At 46.0% G+C, this 12,486-nt stretch overlaps 1 protein-coding gene across 1 annotated transcript; it reads right to left on the reverse strand.

Moving 5' to 3' along the window:
• Nucleotides 1–527: 527 nt before the first annotated feature.
• On the reverse strand, nucleotides 528–2,279 carry GADD45G (growth arrest and DNA damage inducible gamma). Its single transcript, XM_066182412.1, has 4 exons — nucleotides 2,113–2,279; nucleotides 1,898–1,999; nucleotides 1,579–1,792; nucleotides 528–1,196 (listed from the first exon to the last, which is right to left on the reverse strand). Exons 1-4 carry the CDS (start codon nucleotides 2,163–2,165, stop codon nucleotides 1,086–1,088), a joined length of 480 nt encoding a protein of 159 aa, XP_066038509.1. The 5' UTR covers nucleotides 2,166–2,279; the 3' UTR covers nucleotides 528–1,085.
• Between the last annotated feature and the right edge of the window lie 10,207 nt (nucleotides 2,280–12,486).

Raw genomic sequence — 12,486 nt, forward strand, 5'->3', positions numbered from 1 at the left:
TGGCAGATGTGATGTTTATTCATCATTTACTAGTTTTAGATTTAATGATGTCATTCTAATCAAAGCAAACGTTAGATGTGTTTGACATCTAAGGAGTTTTGCAGCCTCCCATCATGTTTAAGCTGCTTCTGTCAAGTGGAAACATGTCAGCTCTGAATGCATCTAAGTCATATTTAAGAATCAATGATGCAAGTTACTGGAGGTTTGTATTCCAAAAATCCATGTTTCTAACATGCATTGTGTTCCTCCACCAGACTACAAAGACCTCCTATTACAATAAGTGAGCTCATTAGGCATGCGACTCCTTAGTCTTGCAAGCTGTTGCGATAAGCAGCTGTTGCAAGAGGGTAAAAGGTTGAATTATCAGCTTGGACAGCACAGCACTTCATTCAGCCAGCCCAGGAAAGTATTTGAGCAATAACTCCATTACTGTGGAGCAGATCTTTGACTACAGCACACAATCAAAACATCAGTAGTATTTCAGTGACATGCTTCCCCGCACCCAGCAAGCAAGACACTCCCAGAAATTAATTGTCAAAAATTTATTATGAAAGCTTCAATAGCAGCAATTTCAATAAAAGTTATTGCAGTATTAAAACAGATCTGCAGAGTGACCCAAAAGGCCTGTTGAAGTCTGTCTGCTTTGGAATATCTGCATTTGTCTTAGAAACCAATCCCCAATACTCCATAAATATTGATACTTTCTCCTGCGTTTTGCAGACAGCACCAACAGTTCCTAGTTACAGTACTCTATCCAGTCCTCTGGAAAGTTTTGGCCCACTTCCCTCAAACTTTCTCTCTCCTTTCTGAAACAGCTCCACATAGCCAAACTTGCAATACTTCTTTTAGTTCCATGGTGTGTCAGCCTCTCCACGGTTGCAGCCTACTGAGGCTCACTGGTGAGATGAGCTGTTTTCCTCTTTCTCCTCTGTAACAGCCCACTGCATGCCAGTCTGAGGGACTTTAATCCAGTCTCTTGACCAGGCTAATCCATGGAATCAGCAGCTTGTTGCACATTTTGGTGAATGCACAGCACGTTGAGAATGCAACAAAGGTTTCAGCCTCCCCAGTGCCCCAGGTGAGCATCACTCAGGCAGGGTGATAGTTGGCACCCAGTCATTGACATTTCGGCTCTCTTCGCAAAACAAGTTCAGCTTCTCCAGAGCTGGGTCCTTCCAGCCTTCTTCATTCGGGTTCTGCAAGAAAGAAAGTTGCACACCATGAGTGCTGCCTGCCAGCTGAGATCATCATATTATTTACAGAAGCATTAGCTTAGCACTGGAGGCACTTCCAGACAGTTTCTGTTCTGACACAGACAAGACAGGAAGCAGAGATGTCCTTGTGGACAGCAAAGGAAATCCAGTTACGAGAAGTTCTGCCTCCTCCGTCTCCTACTACTACTACTCAGCTGATTTGCTGTGCGCCAAGCACTCTATCTGTGCCCAGCAGAGAACTCGACCACCCGCAGCGGGAGAAGGGGCCGCCCCGGGGAGGCTCTGGCACTGCGGGGAAGGGCCGGCAGCGCCAGGGGAACAGCGCCGGGGGGGACAGAGCCGGCAGCGCCGGCGGGACACCCACCGTGATGAGGATGCAGTGGAGATCCCGCGGCTCCCCGGAGTCCTCGCTGGGCCCCACGATGGCCGCCAGTTTGGCCACGTCGTTCACCCGCACGATATCGATGTCGTTCTCACAGCAAAAGGCTTGGATCAGAGTGAAGTGGATCTGCAGGGCGATGTCCCCCTCGTCCTCCTGGTCCGCGGCCAGCACGCAGAACGCGACGTTGTCGGGGTCGCTGCAAGAGGGGAGCAGCCTGATGAGTCCCGCGGTCGGCGCCGGCCGCCCCGAAGCCCCGCCGGGCTGACTTACACACTCCCCCTGCCCCCGCCGCCCTACTTACACATTCATCAGCTTGGCCGACTCGTAGACGCCGGCGGTGAGGCAGCCCCGGCGCTGCGCCGACACCAGCAGCTCGTGGAGGGCCGTGCCGGCGCCCTGGATCCTGCGGGCCGGGAGAGAGGACACAGGGTCAGCGCGGTGCCGCCACCACCACCGCCACCCCGAAACCGCCCTCGACCCGCTTTCCTCGGCTCCCCAGTGCCCACCCGCACGTACCAGTCGTTGCCCGCAGGCATGGGCTGCTGTCCGTGGATCTCCTCCAGAGTCATGGCAGTTACTCCGCACAGCCCGTCAGCGGCGGCCCCCACAGCCTTCCCTCCGCTTACCTCGTGAGCGTTCTGAAGCAACAGCCGGCACGCGCGCGCTACTTATAGCCCTCGCAGGCGGCTTCCGGCTTCCCATTGGCCGGCGGCGGAGAAAGGGGCGGCTGCGGCTTTATTATGCTAATCGGCGCGCGCCTGAGAGGAAGCTGGGCGCCGGCGCGGGGGGGGGGCGACAGGGAGCGGCTCGTGCCAGGAGGCCAAGAGGGGCGGGGGGGCTGGGGCGCAGGCACGCGCCGGCCGGAGCCGGCGGTGCCGGCGGTGGGCTTGCACGCACGACCAACTAACTCCCTGCACACCGCTGGCCGTTAGGCACTGGCAAGTAGTAGGGCGATTTGTGTCCAAAACTTGGAACGGAAAATCTGAACAGTGCAGGGGAAATAGATAGATAGATAGATAGATAGATAGATAGATAGATAGATAGATACATACATACATACATACATACATACATACATACATACATACATACATACATACATACATGGAAAAGGAAACGAAACGTTTTATCAACATGGTTACTGCAAATGTGAATGCCGCAAAGGGAGGGCCCCTGTAACCACCAGAGCTGAGGACAGCTCTACAGAGAAGGTCCTGGGGCTGTACTGGGCAGTCATCTGGTGACGTTCAGCAGCGGCCCGGCTGCAGCAAAGCCCCCCTGTGCCCTGGTGTGTATGAACAGGAGCATGGCCAGCCGGCCCAGGGAGGTGATAATCCCCCTCTGCTCAGCACTCACGGGACAACAGCAATGTAGTTTGTCCGGTTTGGGCACACCCAGCAGGGGAAACACATCGATAAACTGGAGCAAGTGCAAAGGAGGGCACCGAGGTGTCCAAAGCTGCGTCGTTGTCCTGCTCTGCAGGCTGAGGGACCAGGGCCAGTTCAGCCGGGGGAAGGCAAAGAGTTCGGGTGGCAAACTGCAGTCCCCAAAACCTGTGGAGCAATCATCGAGAAGAAAACACCAGGGTCTTCACAGCAATGCCAAGTGGCGAGGCAGAAGACAATGAGGTGGATAAAGAGGCTCAGATCGGATATAAGAAAAACCCTTTCTCCCTGAGAACGGTCAAGCAGCAGAGCAGGCTCCCTGTCCAGAGAGGCTGTCTAGATTTCATCCTTGCAGGACTGCAAGCCCCGATGCAGACCTGCTCTGAGGTCACTGATAATCTTTCTGTAGGCTGGCTGTATTGGCCTATGATCCTGGGGACGAGGGGGTGGTGTGAGTGAAGAGATTTTTTTTTCAGTCGGGCTTTATTAAAAGCAGCTGTAATTTGGACAGTGTATCCTTCATAATTAATTCAGACTGAAACGAGTGTAATTGTTGAAGTCAGATTTGAATGTGTTTGTCAGCAAACCAAGCAATAATAGAACACATTTTGCCGCTGTGAATGAGCACAGTCTAAACATTAAAAGGCAAATCACTTTTCACATCCCTTCAGCGTCTGACACGCTTAGGCTTAAGCTCACAGATAGCACTTGTCTCCACCGAGTCACCGCTTCCAAGCGGTTTCACAGAGGTTGTGGAGAGCCACCTTGAGGTAACCTGTGCTACTGCGACCTGTCCGGACCGATTCCAGAGGATTGCACAGACAGATCTCTCTAACCTGTCACCCTTGCTGTTCCCTAACCTGCAGCCGCATCGTCCGCGTTAGAATGTGTTGAAACCCGGGGATATCCTTTCCAGTACTTCACTGGGAGTCCTGGATGAAGCACATCTTATCAGTGACAGTATATGCTATAATCTGCTCAGTAGTTTCAGTCTCTTTGAGCACCAGAATTTCCAAAATGCCTCTCAAACTGAGCCACTTTAATGAGCTGTCGTGTTTCTAGTTCCAGTTGTTTCTAGTTGGTGCCCTGGTGACACTACAGGTGACAGCATTCGACCTGGCAATAAACACTTAGTGAGTCTCCATTTTAAACTAGTGACAACATAGGCATGATATCTGCCAGATACATCCAGCCCCTCCAAGAATATTTCTCTGATGTCTACAGAACTGTGAGTACTGGGGAGAAAATTCTTCATTGTAAACAAAAATTCTCAAGCCTAACAAACTTTTTTGCATGTCTACTAATACACAAAGGCATTCTTGACTTGGAAACCAAACCAGTCACCTGTCAGTCTGAATTTGCTTGAGAAGGGCATAAATTCTTAGTTTGCTTTCTTTAAAAAAGATGTGAGAAGTTTCCAGAATTTTATCTCCTGGCCTGTATTCAGGCAAGTGCAATTGTCTCCACTTGCTGGAATTAGCATTGTGTACATAGCATATACCACTCATTCTCAAAAGATAAAAACCCTTCATACATCTGCCTCTTTTCTTTTTTCCTTTTTTTTTTTTTCTCTAAGTATATAAATGGAGATGAATGCAGAAGAATAACTTGAATGGTATGACACATTAAATGGTAGGTCTCTTAGAAGTATTCAAGGGCCTAATTCTGATGAAATAGGTGGGAAATCCAGAACTGACTCACAGCTTTGAAAGATGCTGACATCAGCCATTACTTTGATGACTTTCTCATTGTAGTAGAAGTGCAAGTTACTTAAAATGGATCCAAATTAGTAAGCCAAAGTAACTCAGCTTGGAGAACAGTGCATATGTCATAGTAAAATAGATCTGTCTAGATAATAAAGTGATGTATGGAACCATATTAACATATGAATCCTTTGACATGCAAGCTTCCAGTTTCAGTTTAATGATGCAGCACTCTGGAATTAGGGCTTCTTGACATTATACTTTTCAGTTTGCCCCATTATTCCTGAGTCTCCTAGCACAGATGGTGCTGAAGGCCGTGAAGCATTCATTACTAGATACTTGATCCAGCTTATTTCAAACCGTAGTATCAACACCAGGCCTCTGACGCAGAAGAGGAGGTATAGAAATGAGGGCTGTGCAAGCCCAAGGTCCCGTCCCTGGTTTGAAGGCATCAGCCCTGCAGATGTGATACCTTTGATGCCTAATAAGCAAACTGAACTTTAGTGAAGGTCAGTGTCCACTGCTTGTTTTCTTGGTCTTTTCCTCCCATGTTTTTAATACATTTAACTGATGGGCAAAGACCTTTAGTGGATCAACTCTTGAGGGCTCGAAATCATCCTGTAGGTCAAGAGGGAGATGAGGGACGGTAGTAAATATCACATGGCAACAGCACTCAGCGTGAGTGAGCGGATTCCGCCGTCGTTGCTGCCGGACCTGGTGTAAAGTCAGCGCCACTTCCCCGTGGTCCCCACCGCGCGGCAAGGCTCGCTGCAGACCCTGCCTGTGAGGACCGGCCCCAGGTGCCGCCGCCGCCGGCGCTGCGCCCGCAGCAAAGCCTGCGCTGACCTCTCGTGGTCACCGGGCGGATGGCTGCTGCTGGCTCCCGGAGCGGCTCCCGAAGCGCCCGCGGAGGGCCCTCCTCTCCCCGGGTCCGGAACGTTTACAAAGGACACACAGAAAAACAGAAACAGAAACAAAAAACAACCACCAGCCAACCAAACAAATGAAAAAGTAGACCTTCATGAGTCCTACACAAAGAAATCCCCTGAAGTGTGTTAGTTGAACCATAGACATGCTTGAGGGTAGAAAGGTCCTACAGAGACCTGGACAGATTTAATAAGTGGACCAATGACAACTGCATGAGGCTCAGTAAGGCAAAGTGCTGAGTTCTGCATTTTAGTCTCAGCAAACCCATGCAGTGCTAAAGGCTGGGGGAGAATTGACTTAAGAGTTGCTCGACAAAAAGGGACTTGGGGGTGCACATTGAGGGCAAGCTCAGTGTCAGCCAGCATGTGCCCAGGTGGCCAGGAAGGCCAATGGCATCTTGGCCTAAACCAAGAATAGTGTGGCCAGCAGGACAAGGGGAGTGATCATCCTCCTGTACCTGGTATTGTTGAAGCTGCACCTCAAGTCCAGTTTTAACCCCCTCACCACTCCAGGACATTGAGGTGCTGGAGCTTTTCCAGTGAAAGTCAACAAGGCTCATGAAAGGACTAGAAAACATGTCTTATGGCTGAGGGAGTTGGGTTTGTTTAATCACAAGACGAGGATACTGCCTTCAGCTGAGACAGGAGAATCACATTAAATATTAGAAAAAAAAAATATCAGTGTTAGGGTGGTGAAGCATTGGAATAAGTTGCCCAGGGAGGTGGTGGAGTCACCATCCCTGGGTCCTTAGGAGACATCTGGATCTGGTGCTGGGTAATGTGGTTTAGTGATTTAGAGTTACAGTGGTAGTGCTGGGTTGGCTGTTCTACTGAATGATCTTAGAAGCCCCTTCCAGCCTTGATGGTTCTAAACAAGCCCCCTAATATAAAAAGTGAGCAACAGAGTAAGAGGGAAATAATAGTATATTCAATCCCAAAAAAAGGCAAGAAACCTGGCAGAATTTAACAAATAAAAGTGCAAAAGGATTACACACCTGTGTGGCTGATAACAAACATAAGTTTTGTCATTTCACAGAGAAAGTAACAGCATGTCTCCTGCTGATGTGCAGCAGTCACAGACATTACCTCTTGGCCCAAGTGAGAGGAGGTTCAAACCTTCCAATCAGAAAAGGCTTGCAAGCCATGGTAATAGACACCTTAGCCATGGGCCTCCTACGCTGCACACCAGCACTAGGAGCCTAGTGCCCCCCGGCTTTTGCTGCACATCCAGACTTCCCACCAGAAAGGCTCCCTTTAACAAGATAGACCAGTCCTTTCAGCTCAGATGGAGTACTTCCTCCTCAGTGTCTTTCCAAATCCATCACAGCTTCTCCCTCTCCCACTCCAGTCCTCCATCCTGTTCTCTTCTCTTGGAGACCTATTGTAATCACCCAGCAAGCTTCTTTCTCCAGGTGCAGTGTCTCACAAAATAAAAAAAAAATCAAAAACCTTTCTACGGAACAAAAGTTTTAGGAGGCTCCGCAAATCCTGTGGTTAAATTCAAGCTGATTTCATGTTTCCAGCAGATCAATAGGTCACCTACCCAGTCCTCATATAATTTCTTTCCACTGAACCTGATACAGATACTGCTGATCCCCACGCCTCATAAACCAGATAGCATCCTCTGTACATCAACTTTATTCTGTGACACTTTTGCCACAGAAGTGACACCAGCCAAGACCAAACATCCATAATCTGTAGGCAACAGGGATATTTCACTTACTGAGAAAGCAGTGAAGTAAGACTTCATCTTAAAAAGCAAAACAAAACAAAAACAGAAACAAAACAACAAATAACCCCACCAAACAAAACAAAGAAAAACAAAACAAAACCAAGACCAAACCAAACAAACAGAAAAATCCCTGCATGTCACAATTCTTGGTTTATAAAAAAGCTGTGGTAATAGAAGCAGCAGTCTTCTAGATGAAGTATTCTACTGTTTAATTAAAATTTTTTGATTATTCTAATAAATATAAGTGAAATGCTGAAGAATGGACAGCACTTAATTGTTTGTATAGGCCTGATAATTAGAGAATGTTGTGCAGATGAGAACAGAGCCCTCGTTTCTTCATCTTTTCAGGCTTTGCACCAAAAAGGGCAAAAGCACTTCTTGCACAAATTTTGAGTGTTTGAGTTTTTGTACCTCAAAACACAGTGCCATTTTCCCCAACAGGTTTGCTTTCATTGCAATACTTAAATGGAAATATTTAGCAAGCTGAAGCCTTTTTCCTCTATATAAATGATCCATTTACTGTTTAGATTCATTTACAGCATACATCTAGCTATGTGATCCCTCAGAAGTCACATATAGAACCATAGAATCATCTAGGTTGGAGAAGGCCTTTAAGATCATCAAGTTGAACTATTTTGCATGAACATAACACTGTCATGTTGATGACTAAACCATGTCCCTAAGTGCGACATCCAGACATCTTTTAAATATTTCCAGGGATGGTGACTCGACCACTTCCTTGGGCAGCCTATTCCAGTGCTTGGCAACCCTTCTGGTAAATAAATTTCTCCTAATAGCTCATCTAAACCTCCTTCGGCACAATTTGAGGCTGTTTCTTTTTGTCCTATCACTTGTTATCTGGGAGAAGAGACAGACCCCCACGTGGCTACAGCCTCCTTTTCAGCAGTCATATAGTAATAAGGTTTCACCTGAATCTCCTTTTCTCCAGGCTGAACACCCCCAGCTCCCTCATCTGCTCCTCATAGGACCTGTCCTCCAGACCTTACACCAGCTCCATTGCCCTTCCCTGGACACGCTCCAGCACCTCAATGTCATTCTTGCAGTAACACTGCATATTGGGGTTTCATATTTTAAAAAAGACCACCTCCACCAGGAGTGACTAATAGTTACAGACAGGAGATGTTTTTCTTTTCATGCTTATCTCCACTGTCACACTCCTGAGAGACCCATTCTAGTGTGCATTAAAAAGAAAAAAATAAAGACAAACAAACTGTGGTGAGCTGCAATTGTCTGGGACAGCTTCTTCCCCTGCCCTGTCCTAAAGTCTACATAATTCAATCCTACTGGAGCTGAGAAGGGCAGTCCAAAGCAGTAAAGCAGTTTGTGGGGAAGAGCTGATAACATGTCAGGGAACCTTCTGCAACACCCCAGCTCAGGAGTCTCTCAGAAACAAACACTGGGAGGCACACAATCTTTTTTTTTTTTTTTTTTTTTTTTTTTTTTTTTTTTTTTTTTTTTTTTCTTTTTTTTTTTTTTTCCATTAACAACTGCTGAAAGCCAATTTTCTTGGCAATGCTTGCTTTCTATCAGATCAGAATTCTATCATGGCAGATTTTTCAGGATTCTTTCCTAGGATTTCTGTTTCTCTGTAAGTCCAGCAACTGAAGCCTTATTGTGCATTCACAGCAGCTCTGATTGGCTGCTGTGTGACTGGTAATCCTAGACACATTCACAGCCCATATGCACTATGGCTGTGTAACACCCAGCTCAGTAAATCCTGTGTTTTCTGGCCAAATTGGACAGATTGTGCACGCATGTTCAATTGAAGCCTGTGTGCCAGGAAGTCTGCAGTGTCAGATTTACTATTCTTGAGTGCACACCTTGCCCAAGAATGCCTGGAAATCTTACTTAATAGGATGGCTTCAGATGGAAGGTTAGAAAATTACAAAAGTGACAGAAAAAATTATATTTGTTAATAATTCAAGCCAGAAGAAAGGGGGGCAAATCAAAAATCCCAGATTCTGTCTCTCCATTCACTCAGCATTGTCTTCCAGATGCTGCCAAGTCACAGTCTTCCAGATGCTGCCCAAAAAATCTCAAGTAAGGCTAAATTACAAATAAAAATGGGAATTTCTTATAATGTAGCTGTTTTTCATCCCCCCTTAATTTTTTTTCTGCCATATCTGCTAATACCTGCATATGGGCTCCTCTCCCCCTGCAGAATAAAACTGCAGAAGCACAGCCTTTTTTCGCTATCTCTCCAGTCCAAACAGATGACATTAAAGAGAGATTTGAATGATGATGTTGGTTTTCCCAGTGGACAGCTCCATACAATGCCAAAGTGAATTTTTTAACAGCTGAACATAACTTGATCAGCAATTTTTTTGTTGTGTACTGGTATTTTGTAGAGATGCCCAGAAAAGTTAAAAATCAAGTACTTAAGAAGATCACTGAAGAGCTGTCTGTTAAAAGGAAAGAAGAGCAAAATCTTCCCTTAGCCCACGTGCTGTCAGAATTATTCATTTCACTGGGTAATTCTGCAGCATGAAGAAATGTAATTCACAAAGAGGGCAGATCATAGAATCATAGAATGGTTTGGTTTGGAAGGGACCTCTGAGACCATCTAGTTCCATCCCCTCTGCCAATGGGCAGGGACATCTTCCATCAGACAAGTTTGTTGAAAGCTCCATCCAACCTGGCCTTGAGTTGGGCAACCTGTTCCAGTGCTTCACCACCCTCACAGTAAATCATTCCTTCCATATATCTAACAGAAGTTTCCAGTCTTTCAGTCTGAACCCATTACTGTCTGTCCTACCAGTACAGCTCCCAACAAAGGATCCCTTCTCCAGTGTTCCCCTTCATATACTGTGAGGTTCTAATGGGGTCTCCATACAACCTTCTCTTTTCCATGATGAACAGCCCCAACTTCCTTACCCAGTCTTCACAAGGGAGGCACTCCTGTCCTCTGATCAACTTGGTGGCCCTCCCTTGGACTCTTTCCAGCAGTTCCATGTCATTCATGTGCCAGGGACCCCAGAGTTGGATGCAGGGTTCCAGCTGGGGTCTCACCAGAGCGTAGCAGAGGGGCAGAATCCCCTCCCTCCCCTGCTGCCCACGCTGCTTTGGATGCAGCCCAGGACGTGTTTGGCTTTCTGGGCTGGGAGTGCCCATGGCTGGGTCATGTCCAGCCTCTCACCCACCAGCACCCCAAGTCCTCCCCAGGGCTGCCCTTAATCACTACTCTGCCCAACCTTTAGGGTGACTTTAGCCTGGAGAAAAGGAGTCTCATGGGAGACGTTATCACTCTCTACAACTGCCTGAAAGGAGGTGGTAGTAAGGGGGGGACCAGCTTCTTTGCAAGGCAACCATGAGAAGAAGTGACTTCAAGATGCATCAGGGAAAGTTCAGGTTGGATGTCAGGAGAAATTTCTTCACAGAATATTCTGACTTGGAAGGGACCCTCAAGGATCATCAATTCCAACTTTCAAGTGAATGGCCCATATTGGGATTGAACCCACAATCTTGGTCTTACTTGTATCATGCTTTAACCAGCTGAGCTAAACGACTCTTTCAGGGTAGAAAGCGTTGTTAAACATTGAAATTGGCTGCCCAGGGAGATGGTGGAATCACCATGGAGGTATTAAAGAAATTACTAGGTGTAGCACTTAGTGCTGTGGTCTAGTTGACAGGGTGGTGATCAGTAAAAGGTTAGATTCGATGGTCTTGGACATCTTTTCCAGTGTAATTGATTCTGTGTGATTCTGTAACTTGCAGATGTGTTGCCCAATGTCAAGAGCCTCTCATATCTCAGCAGAGATGTGCCTGTCTGAGCAAAATACTCTGATCCTTTGTTAATCCTTTGATGTCTTCTGTTGTTGCTGTAACAGGATGGGCAACTGGAGAATGAAAATTCAGATGGTCAGCCTAGACCCTTAAATGTGTAACTGAATTTTTCCACATGCTTTTTTTTGCCTTTAAAAAGAAAATCTATGAAACTGCCTTATATCTAAACAGGTAAGATATGAGATCTGATGAGGGTGGGGTTACCTCCCCTTCACCCTTTTCTTTAAAATAAATTAAATGTAAGAACATTCTGACCTCAGTTATTTGTTGAGACATCTCTTCACTGCCAATTTTCCTCACTCACAAGCAACATCAAATCAAAACATTTGCATCCAACAATCCTTGGGACGTTAAAAATAGAAAAAGCATAAAATTAGAAAATGTATAAATTTTCTTTTTCCTTTTCACCTACAAAGATGAGCAGAGGCATTTTCTACAGATAAAAAGAAACACATTAATTAAATGTAATGGTATCTAAAAGTTCAGACTTCCTCTTTGAAATCCTGTTAATCAAATGCTCCAAATATCATAGTGAGAAGTGAGCCATGAATGACCCCATAAAGAGAAATCCAGTTGCACTCTTTGATGGGTAGGGTTATAAAAAGCAGGTTGTGACAGTTGATGAATGTGCAGAAATATAACATAACATTTAGATGCAGTTTAACACTGTATAGGACAAAAGGCCAGTGGAGAGCTACTGAGTATGAAGTAACTGCAGGACGATTATTCCTCGCTATCACATTTTACTAGTTAATTGTCCATCTTGAAATTCACTGAGATAGCTCTAGCTAATTGAATTAAATTATGTGTATGCCACCTGGTTAAGCTGACACTGTTGCTCTGTTGCTTTTTACTTACTTGCCCATGTTGCTATGTTGAATTCCTTGTCATTTTCCCATATAGTCCAATACCTAATTTCCTGAGTATGGGATTTTAGTTCAAATCTAAATCACAGGTTTCCACCTAGACCTTAGTTGTTCATCTTGTGTGGGGAAAGTGTGGCAGGCAGGGGCACACATGGTGTACCTAAGAAGTGGGATGGCAGGTAGCCTACTCTTAAGGCATGTACTGCGATCAGTTACTGTCTGGGGCATGGGTATGACACTGTTTTCACAAGATGTGAACACCTAAAACTTCTCTGATTCCAGTCAGTTTGTATATGACCCTGGACATCAGGTAGACACTCTTACTAACAATTAAAAATTCAGTATCCACACCAACAGCATAAGCTCAATCAGCTGTGACTTATGCCTAGTCCCTGACATCCAACGTTGTTCATCATAGACAATCCTTAATTGAAAGATGCAGAGGTGCTCCATGTGAAACCAGAATGCAGCTTC

The sequence above is a fragment of the Chamaea fasciata genome, unplaced genomic scaffold (assembly GCF_029207755.1).
Source record: "Chamaea fasciata isolate MVZ Bird 193981 ecotype frontalis unplaced genomic scaffold, bChaFas1.0.hap1 SCAF_4, whole genome shotgun sequence".
Classification (NCBI taxonomy): domain Eukaryota; kingdom Metazoa; phylum Chordata; class Aves; order Passeriformes; family Sylviidae; genus Chamaea; species Chamaea fasciata.

Excerpts from the sequence above, each read along its gene's own strand:
- GADD45G (XM_066182412.1), bottom strand. The coding sequence starts at position 2,165 with ATGACTCTGGAGGAGATCCACGGACAGCAGCCCATGCCTGCGGGCAAC. Across the intron at positions 2,000-2,112 it reads ATGCCTGCGGGCAACGACTG|GATCCAGGGCGCCGGCACGG; the intron begins GTACGTGCGGGT and ends CCCGGCCCGCAG. Across the intron at positions 1,793-1,897 it reads TCGGCCAAGCTGATGAATGT|CGACCCCGACAACGTCGCGT; the intron begins GTAAGTAGGGCG and ends CCCCTCTTGCAG.